This window comes from Lissotriton vulgaris, chromosome 6, assembly GCF_964263255.1.
Source record: "Lissotriton vulgaris chromosome 6, aLisVul1.2, whole genome shotgun sequence".
In the NCBI taxonomy this organism is placed as follows: domain Eukaryota; kingdom Metazoa; phylum Chordata; class Amphibia; order Caudata; family Salamandridae; genus Lissotriton; species Lissotriton vulgaris.
In genome coordinates this window covers 161,782,510-161,800,779 of record NC_141694.1, presented here as the reverse complement: position 1 = coordinate 161,800,779, position 18,270 = coordinate 161,782,510, and the positions used below count along the sequence as shown (strand labels likewise).

The 18,270-nt window shown below is 43.1% G+C and overlaps 1 protein-coding gene across 1 annotated transcript in view; it reads right to left on the bottom strand.

Annotated features, from left to right (window-relative positions):
* Window positions 1-18,270, bottom strand: part of PKHD1 (PKHD1 ciliary IPT domain containing fibrocystin/polyductin) — a 2,083,594-nt gene that overhangs the window by 1,269,342 nt on the left and 795,982 nt on the right. The window contains exon 34 of the mRNA XM_086926200.1: window positions 4,546-4,762. Within this exon, the coding sequence (XP_086782326.1) occupies window positions 4,546-4,762 (217 nt within the window). The remainder of the gene's footprint in view (window positions 1-4,545; window positions 4,763-18,270) is intronic.

The window sequence follows — 18,270 nt, the reverse complement described above, 5'->3', positions numbered from 1 at the left end:
TGGAGCCTGAATCCGGGCTGAGTGGCTTTGAGGAGCAGGTGTTTGCTGAGATGGTCAATTGATTAGTTTTGCTAAAACCTGGGCAGCTATTATAGGAGGAGATGGTGCTGTAGTAGAAGAGCATGGCTGGGTCAGCGGATGGTTTCTTGAGCAGGTTCTTGACAGTGGTATGATTCAAGGTGCCTAGGAAGGTGGCTGAGTCGTTGGAGCCATTAAGGATGGGTATTAGCACTTTGTTGATTGATAGGTCTTGGATGGGCAAGGGTCAGATAGGGTCTCTAGTGGATGGTCTTCGTGGCAGCAGCCCTTTCGATGGCAAACCACAAGTTCCGGGTTCATTCTTCGGCAACGATGGAAAGCTGAGTTGAAGTTGTATACATCACACAGGTTGCACCATTTCAATTGAAGATCAATGGGTGTGCTTAGGCTCAACCTGGCCACCATTATTTAAAGATGAAGAAGTGGCAAAGAGGAGAAATGGCACCATCCAAAGGTGCCTGTGATGTCATCAATACATGTCAAGACCTATCCAAGATGGCAGCCTGACCTGAGGCTCCGACGGGAATTGGAAGTTTCACTGAATGTACTGGTCTTTCCTTACACAGCTTCACTATATAACTTCAGCCTCGCTGGCCCAATTAACTCTCCACAGACTGCTTATCTGGATGGCTGCTAGGAGTAGGAAAAAAGAAGCAATGGTTTACGGGGCAAGATCCATGCCACAGCCACACTGGCTCTTCGTCCTAAGGCATACTCCAGTATTGTGGCAAGTTCAAATATCGGGCAATGCAAAGGGGTCATTAACATAGCTATCACCTCTTCAAATGGGCCAGATTGGCAAATTCTGCTTGGTAAATTCTGTTACAATGGAGCACAGACATTCTTCAGGGGGTTCAGTAAGGATGCCTCCATTGCTCGATCTGCCAGGAGCAGCGTGTTGTTGGTTATTTTAAATGTAAAACAGGTCCAGCTTGGACTGAAGCATCTCAAAGAGCAGCCATGTTGTCCCGGTCCCTAACCTGAGACTTTAGTATTCAAAGCAGTAAACAGGTGATTAATTCACCTAATATTTATGTATCGACACATATGGCATCCTGTGACTTATAGCGCAGTTTTCCCATGTTAGTGAAAGCTCCCATCAAAAAGACACAGATGCACTTTTGTGTGAACTGTTGAAATCAGAAGAGGTCCTAGGCATGGATGAAATCTTTCTCCACCCCACAAATGCTCACAAGACACAAGAGCAATTGTGGTCTATATCTTTATTTAATATATTTTATTGAAATAGTTATAGTATTCAATTTCTGTTGTAAAAGTCATTTGCTAAATGCATTTAAAAAACATATCACCAACCCCTTTTCTATTTCCATCAAGAATCTTGCCACAAATCTGCACCTTGATAAACAAATAACTTAATTCCTGATGATATTCAATTTGCTCATAGTAATTTGATATATAGCTAAAATTTCGATTTTACGGCCAATTACACTTAAGTAGATGTGTCAGTCAGTTGTTGAGTAAGCATCATTTGCCACATATGGTTATAAAATGCAAAAGAGAAGATTAATGATTTAGACCTTTTTACCAACCATCAGGAAAAACAGAACATACCTAGTGTATGGTTTCTGGAAGGCTACATTTCGTAAAGCCCAATAGCAACGTGGTAGATGGAGACCTTGCATCTTTTAAATTCTATGTACAAAACTCCATTATACTTCGTGGTGCAGATAGTTCTGTGTTAATTATTATTATTAAAGCTTATAGAGCGCACAGCTACCTCCAACGGAAGTGTCCTGGCGCTGACAGTGCATTTGACCTTTAGGGAGAGGCCGAGACTAGGCCATGGGCTCTAGGGGAGGCTAAAGAGCCCGCCAGGTTTTTAAAGCTTTCTTAAACAAAGATTCCAACTTGGTCTTCATCAAATGCTCAGGCATAGAGCTCCATAGTGTAGCACTTTTCACCGAGAAGGCATGGTCACCGATCCTGGCCTTTGCAAAACGAGGGATAACCAGTAGTTTCTTGTCCTTCAATCTAAGTACTCTATTCTGGCTGTATTTCTGAAGTCTTTGCTTCAAATATTGAGGACCAGTATCTCTAATTGCTCTATGCATCAGGGTCAGTGCTTTATAATCTATCCTTCTTTTTACAGGCAACCAGTGTAGACTACGCAGATAGTGGGTAATGTGATGTCACAATGTCACGTTCCTAATAAGCCTTGCTGACGTATTTTGAATATTCTGTAGCTTCCTGACCAAATACTCAGGAAGACCCAGGTAAAGGCGATTAGCGTAGTCAAGCTGATAAGTGACTAATGCATGTACCATGACGGTCTTTCTACAGTCCATAGGCAGGAAGTGAAGGAATCTCCTCGGAGCCTTCAACTTCCACAAACACAATGAGGAAACATGAGAGATTTGCGCTTTGCCAGTAAGTTGTGAGTCAAACTTGAACCCCAAATTCCTGGCAGAAGCCACTGGAAGAGGAGGTGGATTTAACTCAGATGGCCACCAGAGTTCCGAATGGGGGGTGGTGGATTGATTAAAAAACAGGACCTCTGTTTTATCTGTGTTTAATTTTAAGCAGCTATCCATCATCCATGACGAGATATAAAGAAGAAGCTGCTTAAAACTGGCGAAGGCTGTCTCGCTGTGTTCTCTAAAGGAGACGTTGGCATATGAGACAACCGTAACCCCATATTGCTCAACGATGGCTGTAAGGGGAGTGAGGTACACATTAAAAAGCGTTGGGCTCAGAGCCGAGCCCTGAGGAACCCCACACACAAGGGAACTGGAGGGGGAGACATGAGGATGGAGAGTCACCTGCTGAGGATGAGGATGGAGAGTCACCTGCTGAGGACATGAGGATGGAGAGTCACCTGCTGAGGATGAGGATGGAGAGTCACCTGCTGTTAATCAGATGACTAAGTATGGTTTTGCAAGTGTGCATCTGTAGACTCCACAATAATGCATATAACTGCAGAAAATAACATCTATAGGTTTAAGATGTCTGCATTTTCTGTGACACAAGCACAAGGCCTCCAAGAGAAGCTATAAAACAATTTGACATTACCTCCCCAACTCCAAACCTATTATCAGCAACAAGCACACTCAGAAAATTCATCCATGTCATCAATTAGCTCTATTTTCAAACTAAGATGAGTGCACAAATCTCAGACTGGGTATACCATTATTTATGATTCTATGTATTAACCTTTTAATCACATTTATTTTTCTTTGTTGCAATGATTTTATTGGTATCAAGAACTCCAAAAATAACAACTGTGGCAATGTCATGTTTATCCATCATGGGTACAGGAGAGATGGATGATCATCAATAGCAAGACATCCATACCCAACCACGGGGAGAGCAACAAATAAAACCATGTGGGAATGACATGGAAAAGTGATGGGAAATGGAGAGAACAGAACCAGAGAAGATGAGAGAGAGGGAGTACATTACATTTAAAAGATCAAACTCATGATCCAATAAGGTTGTACTGACTGACAATAAACATCTAGTAAGAGAAATGTGAAGACTACTTAAGAGAAAGGGAAGGTCTTTCTCAATAAACAAATGAAAGAGGATCTATGAGAAAATAAATCAAGAATGAGATAACGCAAAAAATACCCGTTTTTATTTTTGTATTATGTTAACAATGATTACAAAAAAAAAATACCATCATGGAGGAAATATGATATTGATCCTAAATTTGGCAATGGTTCTACCTAACCATTACTAGGACTCAGGGCTACAATTACCCATTTCCTTTTCCAACGATTACCCCTAAGCCTAAATCTATTTATTACCCTTGCACTAATATTAAGTTCAACTGTTTCCTCAATTAAATCATGGTGCTATTTTAATATTTTTTTACATGATGCTAATTTCTTTATTTTTCTTCATTAGTACTTAAATTCACCTTTTCATTTTCAAATTTCTACATTTTGGAAGCGAAATTAAGATTTTGGTTCCTTGACTCCTCATAATGTCTTTTGATAACGCAGGAGGGCAGTGTTTATGCATATTATAGAGAGAGTGTAGGACCAATTGAAACATGTCTTGATTGGATCACATTTTAATAGTGAAAACAAAGAGGATTAAACAGTGATAAGCATCAATCTTATCTATCAAAGGTGATGGTGGGGTGAAGGAATAGTCATAGTTTTGGTGTTGTTTTAAAAAATGCACCATCCTTATTGACAAGATCAGGGCATTCCCATTTTTTTCCTGTAATGGCGTTATTCGCAAAAAGGTTTAACATGAATCAATACTTTTGAAACATCAAAAACATGCTACAGTGTGTTTTTCTTCTTTCACTCACAGACATTCATATTCACATGGATATACAAACAACCATTGTATATATTCACACATCATTTGTCAAGTTTCAGGCAATATTCATAATTTATTTTTTTTCTAATTAAAAAAACACTTGGATAAACTTTATTTTCTTCTGCAATAAAAAGAAGGATGCAAAATTGTCTTTTTCTAAGCTTCAACTAATAGGAAAATAATAAAACAGAAAATGTGAAGCTTATAGCCTACCTGAAGAAGAGGCCAGTGATGGATGGCGGTGCATTCAATGTCATGTTAAAAGATGTAGTACATGGCAAGCCATGGCAAGCATGCACATAAGAAAACTCTTTAGTTACGCTGGATGTGCCGGCTGCTACAGTTACATCACAATGGATATATGTGTTTTGGGGTCCTTGGCAGCTGTCAGTCACATCTTCTGTGAAGCTACACAGAAAACCTAACAAATCTGAAACAGAGAAGAAACCTATAAGAGAATACAATTTACTGAAAAAATATTCTAGTTCATTGACTAATTTGCTACTTCTCGTCAATTCTCTGGCTATCATTATATGTACTTTTTGACAATTTGGGATAATCAAGCTTGAGACACCAACTCCTAAGGTATTTCTGGTTAATCAATGAGATGTAAAAAAGGATGTTTGTCTGTGAAAATTAGCATAACCAAAGCTAAGTAAAGCCCATATGCCTTTGCTGTGGAGGTTATCATAGGGAATGTCTCTATAATGCCGCATACAGACATTTTAGGTCAATGAAAATTTCAATCTGATAGTTTGTAAGATAAGTTCATATATGTTAATGTCTGTGACATATAAGCTGCTGTCATAATTTAATTACAAGTCTTATTGTAGATACAGTTTGGCATCCATATTTCTTGTCGAAAGATAAAATACAATTAACACAATTAAAATAAACATTCAGTAAAAACATTTGATAAGCAAATATTACAATAATTGCTATCATCAGCAAATGATCCGAAAAGTTGTTAATAAATTAACAGGAACATGATTTCATCAATAAAACGTTCACTATTACACGGACTTGGCAAGTCTAGAAACTTTTCCATTTCTGTGACCTCACATAAAATGACCTGTAATATATAGAACCATTATATGGTTATTAATACTCGGGCTTTCACCTAAAGGTTTAGAGATAAAGGGCCTCATTTACAACCCATTGCACTGCCAGTGCGTCAGATGCACCTGAGGCACAGTGTGCCTACCCATATTTACAAGGCCACATAAAGTCATCCTGCGTGACTTTTCATGGCCTTCTAAATATGGGCCCCTTTCACACAATACTTTGTGTGAAAAGAGGCTTTTCATGGGTGTTGCTGTGGATGTTCGCACACACCATCCATGGAACCTGACACATTCCCAGATTTACAAAAGTGTTGTAAATCATGTTTCCATAGGAAAGGCATGTTTTCGCTTGCTTATATCTTTAGTGCAGTTTGTCGAATCTTCACAAAACTTTCCAAAACTTTTTTAACCTCAGCTCCTTCCTGGAAAGTTTCGGGGTGATCCCTTATACAGAGGCTGAGAAAAAGGGAAGGTTGTAAAACACATTTTCCAAATTCTTTGTTTCCATAGGAACTTTAAACAGAACTACAGCCCAATCCACTAAATGGCTTAAACAAAATTTGGCAGAAAGGAGTGATTTTTGTGATTTGGTCTAAATGTGTTCAGTAGTTTAGGAGCAAATATTGGTTCAAAACATTGCATATTTCATGCCACTGAGGATCCGGTGAGCCAACAGCCCCTATGCTGAGCTCTGACTGGCTGCCACCATGTCAATTATTTCTTAGGACTCAATCCCGAGCCCTAAGAAAAATATAAATGTGCAGGGTAGGAATCAACTGTCCCCTTAGACATGGTGTGGGGGGAAGGGACCGAAAAACTTTTTCAGAACTTATGTGGTGGGGGTGAATGGCCTCCCTCCCCAAGCCTCTAAGAGGCTCATGGGGACCTGATCCCCTGTGCCAATATTTTCATGAATATGAGGGGAGCATTGCGGCCCCCATCCCCAAGCCTAAAAACGATTAAAAGCCCTTAAAATGCCTAAAAAGGCATGACCGCATTTCAGTTGCAAAACATTAATAACTTCTATTCCGAATCAGTATTCTGACTAAACACGCCCCTTCCAAATATCGATTTTGTAATGATTAAGTAATTTGTGTTTCATACAACCAAAAAAACCTTTTTGTGGTCGTAAATGGCCTGATTCTGATTTGGGACCTCATCGACTCCCATACACTGCACCTCCACTTCCTCACCAAAACCTGGCTCAACCCCACAGCCAGACAACACCGCAGCCATTATTGGATACAAACTCCTGCACCAGGAACAACACCATAAACCTGGAGGAGGACTCACCATCATCCACAGAGTCACCATCAATTGTACCTCTTACACTGACCCAGAGGCAACTTCTATGGAACACATTCACTTCAAGCTTCAGATGGACAGTAAAACCACTTTCAAAGGCACCTCGCCTACTGGTATCAGAACCTCACACCCACTTCAGCAACCTTCTCACCATACCCCTCACCATGGGCACCACAGACTTCATACTTCTAGTTGATCTCAACTTTCATCTCAATGACCCCATGGACCCCACGGATCCAACTCCACGGACTGGCTTGAAAATCTACAGAACTTCGCCCCCACCCAGCTCGTAAAAGGCCCTAACTATATCTCTGGACACATCCTGGACCCCATCTTCTCCTCTAATGACAAGGTTAAAGTGAGCCACAGCACTCCCCTCATATGAATGGATTACTCCGTCATACACTTCCACCAACCTCTCCTACATAGTCTAGCAATACCCCAAGCCACTGATGAGCACACATGATTATTATTTATGTACACTAAGTGCTTGCTTGTGACCCAGAGTGGCACTGTGATTTGAAGGTGCACACCAAATGTACCCTTCCTTTTTCAAGTGTTACTATCATCAGCTCACCAAGCGGTAGAGGATTGACAGTGATGGTAGCAACTTATTAGACTTGCAAGACTGTCTTTTGTACCCATTGCATTTAACCATAATAATTCCATGCTAGCTACTCCTATCTAAAATACTATTACAGTGCCATGCAACTGGGGTTTTTGTTCAATCCACAGGGATACAGGTCCCCTATATATATTTATCAAATGTATATGGGTGTAACGGTGAAAATGGAGAATGTGTGTAGTGTATGATTATTACAGCACAGGAATCTTTTTAGTATCCAATTTATAGGTATGTGACAATAGTGTGATTTACTAGGCTCATCCAAAGCATCCAAGGTGTTCCTGAGGGCAAATGAAATAGACAAGACGTTATGAAAGATTGAGATACGGACCTTGTCCCCTTCCTGACCTATTTTTCCCAATAGATCTCACCCCCCAGCTGGTAGCGAGATACCCAAGAAAGGAAGAATCTCCCTTTCCTGGGCTTTTGCTTCCCTTTTGGGTCTCCATAACACCCCTCCTTCTTGCAGATACTAGAGGAAAAGGCTGTGACTTGACTAGTCTGGGTTAAATACCCAAAAAGTAACTTCCTTTGATTTCCACTGAATTCTTTAAAGCCAATTCACTTCCCTGTCCTCCCACATTTACTACTAAAATGTACATGTATGTCTGTGGCAATCTCAGCATTCGGGCGGACATCTCTGCACATAAAATATAGGAGTGGTGGGAGAGTAGATCGCAGCATGTCCTCATTGAACTATCCAGTCCTCAGGCTTGGTACATAGCGTGGGTAGACTTGTACAAGAGGCACAGCAATACAGGTCTGTGCAGTATTAGCAAACCCCTAGTAGTAATAATATGGAAGGAGTGCCATTGTCTTAAGAGACTCCGGGGACCCCATCCTTGTAGTCTGTATGGTCCCAAGGGATGTGGTCCCTGGAGGACATTTGGTCTCGGGGAAGGGGGTCACATTACCCCCTTCTTTAATATAAATATGTTAGGCCCAAGGGGATGGGGTCCCTGAAGCCTCATAAGGCTCAAGGATGGGCCTCTCCCCTATAATTACTCTATGGCCCTGTGGGAATGGGGTCCCTGGGTCCAATTTTGGGCCAGGGTTGGGAGCAGTGCACCCCACTCCCCTAATATAATGTTTTTGGCCCCAGGGGATGGGGTCCCCAGGGCAATATTGCTTGGGAAAGGGTGGGCCATACAATCCCCTTCCCCCGAAGGGAGCTGGCTGCCTGCAAGACTTTGGCTACAAACCAGCCCCCACCGCCAACCCCCCACTTCGGCAATGCTCAGCGGGGTTGGATTTACGTATGGTAATGTAGCAGCGTCGTTTTAGCTCCACTCTTGCACTTTGCAGAACTGTCATATTTACGTGAACATAGCACCATATTCTTGGTGTGCCTTAATCCTATTAATGAAGAATGAAGCATTAAACATACTGTTGGAATGTACACATTCATATAAGTGTGTGTTCTAATACCTTCATTATGATGTTACAATTTGTAGTTCTCATTCACTTTTACACTTGTGCATTTCGAGTTATATTGCTTTTACAGAAATTTAATTTTATGTACTCATGTATTCATGTATTAATGGTTGCAATTATTCTATAATTGTAGGTACAAATAAAAATATTTATTTACCATGTACACTTTTTTATTAAGTTAGCTTAACCAAAGACTTAAGCTTAAACATTTTATCTTCAATGTTTAATCTTCAATGTGAAAGTTTTGCTTGCACTGCAACGTTCTTTCCATTTGAGGTGCGTTAACATGATCTCATAGTCAGTAAAAGGCATATTTTGTATTAGAGATAGTGAGGAACGGGAGGTGAACTTTTGGCAAGAATAAGAGGTGCCAACACACCAAGAGATTACTTCTATTCATGTTGTGTCAGGAGCAGGGAGACATCAAAGGCCGTCCAGATGTTCCAACTGTAGGATGGGTAAACTGAAGGAAGTTGCCAATTTCTACTGTGAGAAGGTGGAAATCTACTGGAGGTGATAACTGAAATCGGTGGAGAAGTGTGGCTCACTGGTTAGAGCAGGCAAACCCTGCAGCAGAGGTCAGACCCAGGACCAGGGTTCAATTCCCGACGCGGCAGCGTCTTCAGCCCAAATGTCCACAGACTTGATAATTCTCGCTTCAGTGCCCACTCGAATCACCGGTTCACACTCTGCAACTCTGGGCATTAAGCTTGCTTAATCTCCACAACGGTCCCCTGCGGCGGGATGCCTGGCTTTTACCTTGGGGATGCCCTGTAGGGGCTATCTCACAGGGAAAAGCCAGGACGGGTTCCCAATACAAGCGCCGAGATGCCTCCCGGTGATTCGAGCACTATATAAGAAGACATAAAAAAAAAAAATCTCAAATGTTTTGTGGGTTTCATTGATGGTCATACTTTAGTCTTTTGGCAGATGCCCTTTGGACTCTGCGATGTTTAGAACTCTCTGCTCATATTTCCATTCTGTGGCTATACTTTGCCTCGATTTGGAGAACTTCAACTGAAGTCTCCACTGTGCTGGCACCTTCCTGCTTTTCCTGATTTAACTAGGTTCCCTAGTTTTTTTCAACTTTAGTTTAGAACTTGTTTAGGCGACTTTCGATTTACTGATGTATAGATGGGAGAATCAAACCTCTGCTCTGGCCATCAAGTTCTATTCCTTATCTTCAGCATTGCCGCAGCTGAATTCCTTGTATGCTTTTTGCTTCTAAGAATACATTACAGTTGCGCTATGGCATACCCGTGGAGATTTTGTATCCTTACAACATGCTTTTGAGATTCATATACGTCAGTTTGGCCTTAATTTATTATGAACTCCTTTAACTTTACTTATCGATATTGGGTCCTTAATGTGCAACTAAACACGTTACACTGTAAATTGAATTGTTTGGTTGATGTTAACTCCCCTTTACCTCTCAGGCAACTATCAAAGGTTCCTAGCAGGGCAAATGGTAAGACTGGCCAGTACTCCGTCAGTAATATAATATTATTTTATGTAAAAAAAAAGGTGAAAGTGACTTTATAGTTAGGTGTGATAATAAGATCTGATTTTGTCTTTTAAAAAGAACTTTAGAAATTCATTGAAAAAAACAAAAGGTCAAAGTGTCCTCATTGTTAGGTGAAAATTTCAGTCTGATATACACATACAAATGTGTCATACATACATACACATGTCTCACACATACATAGTCTGCATGAATATAGGCAGATTTAGTCAAGTTTGTATATTAGGCAGATTCGGAACCTCAATTTCCTGTTCCTCCAGTGCGGATATCAAACACATTTTTTAACGAGAACATTTCTCCTTTCAAGAATCATTCACTTGCTGCCATCTAGTGGGGAAATAAGTAATATATATTGGTCTATTGAAAATTATTTTCTACAAGAACATCTAAAAAATATGCTTTGTTTCTATTTCCACAGAAGCTGGTCACAAGCGGCCGACCACCCAAAACTACGAAAAATATTACAGAAATGAAAAGTCAACAGGTGCATTCCACGTTGATGATCCAATAAAAAAATAAAACTAAACATACTTAGGGCCACGGACTTTGTGGAATGTTCTAGTCCAAAATAATACATATTTTCCTCCTGTAATCAACGCGTCATTGGTATTGTTAAAGGAATGGCTTTTATAAAACGGTAAGCTTTTCTCACATCCATGAAATTGGAAGGGCTCCCTAGTACTATCCAAGACTAGGACTTCATGTGTTTGCCACTGAGCAGGATGTTAAATCCTGGCCTCATTTATGAGGCCTTGCGTCAGTTTTGCGCTTCCGATGCGTCACTTTTTGTGACGCATCGGCGGCGTAAAACATGCCTCCTGTTGCGCACTATTTACAAAGTGACGCATCTAAGCAGATGCGTCACTTTGTAAACCTCTGCGCTACATTATACCTGCGTCAGGTATAATGTATGCAAGGGGGGGGCATTCCCCCGCAAAGAGCCTCGTAGAAGTGACGTAGTGAAATCTATGAGATTTCACTGCGTCACATCTAGGACGCTGTTGCGTCAAAATCTTGCGCCTGCCTCACAGCAGGCGTAGGACTGACACAGGCCCTTTCACATGGAGCTTGCCCCATGTGAAAGAACGCATTGCTGAAGTTGCGTCACTTTTGTGACACACTCCAGCAAAGCGTCACTTTTGCGCTTACAGATACGTCAGAAATACTGACGTATCTGTAACTCCTTGCGTTATGATGCGTCATACATTAAATATGATGAATCAGGTATGTCGCAAGGAGTGCACACTGAGAAGTGACGCATCGCTGCTTTCAAGCAGCGATGCGTCATTTCTCATAAATGAGGCCCCTGTTTGTGGAGTTCAGGCAGCCCCTGAAGCCTCTCGGACTCTCCAGGATAGCTTGGATAAGCAGCCAAGAATTAGTAAAAAAGAGGTGATGTGAAGATTGTGACTAGATACAGAATAACCCAATTATTACAAGTTATGTGTGAACGGACTACTTAGTTTAAAGAACAACATTTAATAGCCTCTTATATAAAGATAAAAATAACAGTAACCAAACAGCAAAAGTCCTGTAGAATACTAACCGCACTGGCAGTGTTAAACATTTCGTTTATTTACTATCCATTATAAAAGGCTCTCCACTGAGGAGCAAAAGGGTGTAACATTGTGCAGCACTAAATGGGCAGTCGCACAACCATTAATAACCCCCAATGGATCACACTATGAAACTAAGTAACACAACAAATACGCTGTGTGTGTTCATTACAATGATTACAGTTACTGTGATGTTTGTAACGAACTGTTCCAAACTACAAAGAATGGATTACGGGGCATATTATCAAGGGGGTTTATCTCCGCTTTTTTGGCTTTCGAAGCCAAGAAAGCGGAGATAAAATGATCTCCCTATTACCTAGCTGTCGCTAACACCAGTTAGCGACAGCTAGAAGGAGATAGCGACCATCTTGGGCCCCACTTTGCATGTCTGTGATATTTATCACTAATGACATGCAAAGCGGGTGTGCCAAGATGTTAGCGACTGGAGACAGTCGCTAACATCGCTATCTCCTATTACCAACTTTTGGAGATATTCGCGCTAAGCGCGAAAATCTCCAAAAACTAACACCTGCCCGGAGCAGTTCTTAGCCATGTTATCCATTGGGAGGTGGATACCATGGCTAAGAGCATTCGCTCGGTAATGCATGAATATCGCTGACTTTTCAGCAATATTCATGCATTGCGGCCGATTTTTATCGCATTTGTGATAAACCTTGGTAATACCAAGGTTTATCTGCGATAAAAATCTCCGCAGCCCAGCGGTAAATTTTTGTCTCTAACAAAGCAATAGCGATAATTATCGCTATTGCTTGGTAATATGCCCCTATGTTCTCATAAAACGTCATCCTTAAGAACTTTTGAATCTCAATATACTGCTGCCAGTCACCTTGAGATGCGTACAAGTGTTCAGGTGACTTTGTGCAACAACCACAACAAATATTGTGGTATTTACAATATAATATTTTAATATATCCAACTTGGAAAAATAACTCGCACTGAGGTCAACAGATCATCAATGAGCAGTAGAGTTTTATGTATCATTACAGATTATTCATTTACACATCTCAAATACACACATAACCATCATTTATTAAAATAGCTATTGGGCATGATTCAACAAGGGCCCTTTAGGCTTGGGTATGCAGATAAACTACGAGAAATTCAAGCAGTGAAGGATCGAGCAGCAAAGTAACATTAGTTCGAAAACGTCATATCTCCTGCTGCAGCACATTTCATAACGAATGCTTTAATCACAACAAACTGTTACGCCACGGGCCGACTTGGGACGCGCGGGGCTACCTGTTTGCTCTTTGCCAGACGCGGTACAACCTTCGGCACCCCTCCCTCTTCTTCAGGGGTGCCGCAGTACAGCATTGCGGCCCGTTGTGGCCATTTCAATGGCGTCACAGAAAGCACCCACGCCGCCTGTTGGCTTTTGGGCACGCCGCATACTTGCACAGTGGCCCATCCACTTCCAGAGGCACCTTGGGACAATACACTCACCTGATGAATGTGTCTGGTGATACCCCTTCCTTGGGGGCTATACTGTTGCTCTCCTCTTCACCTCGCTCCCAGAAGGCAATAGGGGAGGGTTACTTACCTTCCTAACATGGTGATCTTTCTGTAATGCACTTCACTCTTTTCCCTATCCAAGATGGTGACATCTCTTCTTCCTGTTTTTTCACTTCCAGTGTGCCACTTCCTGTTTTTCTGTATATAAGGGATCAGAACCTTTCCTAACTTGTATTGGAACACTCCTTGTTCCTGCTGGTGTGTCCTCGCTCCTGTTGGCTCCTTGACTCTTATTTTGGTGATCCCTTCCTTCCGTTAGCGCTCCTGGTTACATTGCGACTTCTGCTTCTGCTTGACTTCTAGTTTTCTCCTGGTTCCTTTTGGGCTCCTGGTCTTCTAGTGTTTTCTGACTCCTTGTCTTCTCCTTTAGTCCTAGAGTCCCGTCATTATCAGAGCTTTTTTCCCTCCGGGGTTTTCCTCTTGGGAGTCCTTCTGGTGGGAACTGGCTGCTTAGGCTTTCATTGTCTGCAGCACTGTGGCTACCGGAAGGGGTCGCCCCTATCTGGAACAAACCAGGACTTACAAGAACCGAAGCCGGGAACCGTCCCAACACCTCAAGACTGGTAAGAAAGACCCTAAACCCGACACAAACTATGTTTCAATTATTGACATCATAAAGAAGTCTTCTAGAGGATATAACTCAGAAAAGACACAGTCTCAAAGAGAAATATATTGGTTAAGAAGTTTGGGCCCCGCCTGAACTGCATGTTGTAAACATTTGGATTGAATCAAAGCATTTTCCATAGGTGACACAACAATCGTTAAGGTCTAGAACAACACTACTGTAATGGTGGACAACACAACCTTCACTGTAACTAGCAAGACTTATTCAAAGATAAGATGAAGAATAGAGGTCTATATTAGATATATCGCATTGGCAAAGTCACATACATTTCTGTTATGTTATGTTATGTTAAAGGTGCTTATTAAGCATGCGTTAACCAAACGGTTTCATGGCGCTTAATAGGAATTATTTATAGGTCACATCTCATTGAGTTTGGGATTCTCACCGCTCATCTGCATTAACCATCCGAAGAGTGTATGGTCCATTTAAACCCAGAAGTGAGCACCAAACAGGTATGGCTTCATCTTCTTTAGTGCCCAAACCACATCAAAGGCTTGTCTTTCTATTCACATCATCTGTTCCCCGGGAAGAAACCTCCTACTGATGAAGGCTACAAGTTTATCCAGGCCATCTTCATTCAGCTGTGAGAACACGTCCCCTATGCTATGCTTTGATGCATCAATCTGGACAATGAACTCCTTAATGATGTCAGGGGCCTTGAGAACAGGTGTTGTGCACATGGCCACCTTCAGGGTTCAAAAGCGTTTTGGTCACCTCTGTCCAGAATCTCTAAAGTGGCTGCCTCTTGGAAGTCAGCTCTGTGAAGGGTGCAACAATGGTGCCATACCCCTTGACAAATCTCCTGTAGTAGCTAGTGAGGCCTACGAAGGCTCTCACCTCTATCTGGGTCTTGGGGGAGTTCCCAAGCCAGAATAGTTTGTGTTTTAGCCTGAAGGGCTTGCACCTTGCCCCTTTCCACTTGGTGAACCAAGTAGACCACTGACCCTGCCCTATCTGGCACTTATTGGCCTTGGTAGTCAGGCCTGCCCTCTGAAGCACTTCTCTGTGGTGGCACAAATCTGAGGGGGTGTGAAGCATTTCTTTGAGGTGGCACAAAATGTTCTCCCAGCTTAACTGAAGACCACAATGATGTCTACATAGGCGGCACTGAAGTTCTCCAACACAGCCAAAACCTGGTTGACCAACATCTGGTAGGTTTCAAGGAATTTTTTCAATGCATAGGTCATTACCCATAACTGGAAGTGCCCCTCTGAAGTTGAGAATGCAGACCTCTCTTTGGGTACTTCAGTTAAGGCAGTCTGCCAGAACCCAAACATTAAGTCATTTGTGCTGAGGAACCTGCCAACGCCCAACCGATCTCTGAGCTCATGAGCTCTGGGGATGGGAAGTGCTTCAGTCTTGGTGACTGCATTGAGGCCCCAGTAATCCACACAGAACCAAAGTTCAGGGTTAGCACCTGCAGGGACAGCCTTGGTGACCAACGACACTAGGCTAGACCAAGGGCTGCTTCAGAGCTCAATAACCCCGAACTCCAGCACCTTGGAGACCTCATCCTTAATGGTAGCTCTCACATTCAGAAGGTGTCACATACCACCAGGCAGATTTTACTATTCACTGGTGTGCTGTTCCCAGTGCCAATATAATGGGTGCACCATGTAGTGAGTCCTGGGGTAAGGGAGAACAAAGAGGCAAACTGCCCCAGCAACTGGTGGCAGTCCCTCTGTTGTTCTAAGGTCAGTGTAGGGAAGAGGCTACACCCTCCTCTGACCCATCCTGCATCTTACAAAAAAGAAGGTCCGGAAGAGGTTCACTCTGCTCTTCCACCCCATTATATGTGACCTGGGGCATAGTTAACTCACATCTCTCAAAGTGGAGTAAGAGGCTATTGATGCACAAAATGCTTACAGGGTACTTAGGAGTTTTGAGGCCCACCAGGTAGGTGGCATCACTCTTGTGCTCTTTAACCTCATAGTGCCCAGACCAATTGGTTTGCTCTGGGCTCCACAGACTCCATCACCAACACTTTTTGGCCAGTCTGAACTTGACCAGAGTGGGCTTCTGGTCATACCCCTGTTTCATGACCTTGTGGCTGTTTTCTAGATTCACCTTAACTTGCTTCCAGAAGTGCTTCATCTGGGGACGGAGGGCCAGCAAGTAGTTGACCCCATCCTGGGGGGGCTTTCCTGGGAGTGCCCATACAGGAGCTCAAAGGGGCTGAAGCCAATCCCCGTCTGAGGACCCTCATAGTATTCAAACAGGCATGGGAAGCAGACATGCCACTTCCACCTCAAAGGCTCTGATAGACCTGTGATCATGCATTTAAGGGTCTTGTTGAACCTCTCAATACTTTCATTAGTTTGAAGGTGGTAAGGAGTGAATGCATTATAGGTTACCCCACATTAACTCTACATCGCCTTCATGTATGTTAACATGAAACCAGTACCACAGACTGACATCACCTTCTTGTGAATATCATATGGGTAAAGATCCCCATCAGTACCCTGGCCACAGCTGGTGCAGTCACTGTCCTTGGAGGGATAGCCCAACAATGACGATGTCCACCCTTTTAAAGGGGGCTGCCAACAACAGGAAACAGTTGCATGGAAGCCTTGTGCTTCCCTTCCTACTTGTCACTGGCCTGGTAGGTAGGACAGGACCTGCAGAAAGAATCTGATGCCCTCTTCATTTGAGTTCAATAAAAGTAGGTGCCAAGCCTGCCAAAGGTCTTGTCCTACCCAAATGACCAGCTGGGGGTACAACATGAACCAGCTCCAGGAGGAAGGCCCTGTAGCACTGTGGGACCACCAACATGTGTTGCTCTAGGCTTAAGAACCTTAGGCTTGCTATACAGGAGGCCATTCTCCCATTAAATCAGGTGATCACTAGAGGTATTGCCATCTGCCAAGGCCTTGGTTTGCTGCCATAGGCCCACAAGAGTAGGGCACTCTGCGCTTTGAAGAAATTCTCCCTAGTGGGACCCCTTTCCTACTGCAAGCTGGCCAGCTCTGGCAGGATCTCCAGGGCGGTAACATACCCTCCTGAAGACTTCAGGGAATCCCCCTCAGGTTCAGCCTCCTCCCGGCACTGTGGGAATTTCAGGTTTTTGGGAGGCGACTGGGCCATTCTTCCAGGCTCCAGCTCCTCCTGACTACCCTCTCAGGAAGCCATGGATGCATGGTCAGTCACACCCACACCGGCAACTCTAACATCTCCAAGGGGGCCCAGAGTTCCACCTTCTTCCAAATGGTGTGCTCAATGTCATTGCAAACAGACAATACATAGGCATGGACAGACTCACAGCTACTCTCAAAGAACCTGAGCCATCACCACTCAAAGAGAACCAGAGCCACTGGGTAGTCACTCTGATGGTTGACTACATGCTCTGAAGTCACCAGATGACATCTGACCATTGTCATGCTGGCTCCAGTGTCTCTCAGAGCCTCCATACTATGCCCATTGATGGCGACCCACTGCCTGTATTTCCTAGTGTTACTAGGTATGTAAGATATCCGCATAATCTCTTCGCAACTCAGGGAAACTAGGGTAACCTCTACTCTTTTTCCCCACACTATTTGGGTGCTACACTAACCAACCCCAGTGTCTGCCCACCACTAGCGGGTTGTGCTTGCTTGGGACACTTGCTATCCCCTTTACAGTACCCAAACTGTTGACAATCATAGAACTGACGGGTACCTTCCCTGAAGACTTTGTATCCGGGAGCCCTATCTTTTTCTGCTCAGGTGGGGATTGAGGGCCCTGACCTGTGGAACTAGTTTGGGTACCTGTTGTACTTGAAAGAAGACCATGGGTCAAGTATAATTATCATGTAGGTTTAATTAGGTCCCTGCCACTCAGCCTGCCTGCCATCAACTGCCACCCCACCTAAGCCAGGCACACAGGATTCTACAATGACATCAGACATTCCAAGCTTGCTGGTCACAGTTCTGCTCTGCTCAAGTGTCATAAACTCCTCAATATAGTGTCACACAGCGCTTCCATTTACTACTATAAGCACATTCACAGCTGCTTACCGGGAGTCTCTTTTCTCAACGGTGTCAAACGCCTTGGGCAGCAGGGTGTCCTGATCACTTCGGACACTGGTGGGGTTTTCTTTGCAAGGCGTTTCTCCGTCTGTAAGATGCTCACTTTCTTAAAGCTCCTCCTTTTATTCCTCACAGCTGTAAGTTTCAATGGTTCCAGTTACTCTTGTCTTTGTTGATACCTCGTACCTTTTTTTCAAAGCATTTACTTCAAACACAGACTCTTCTCATTCCCTTGTTCCATCTTACTTCCACATGCTTGCACGCTGTTGG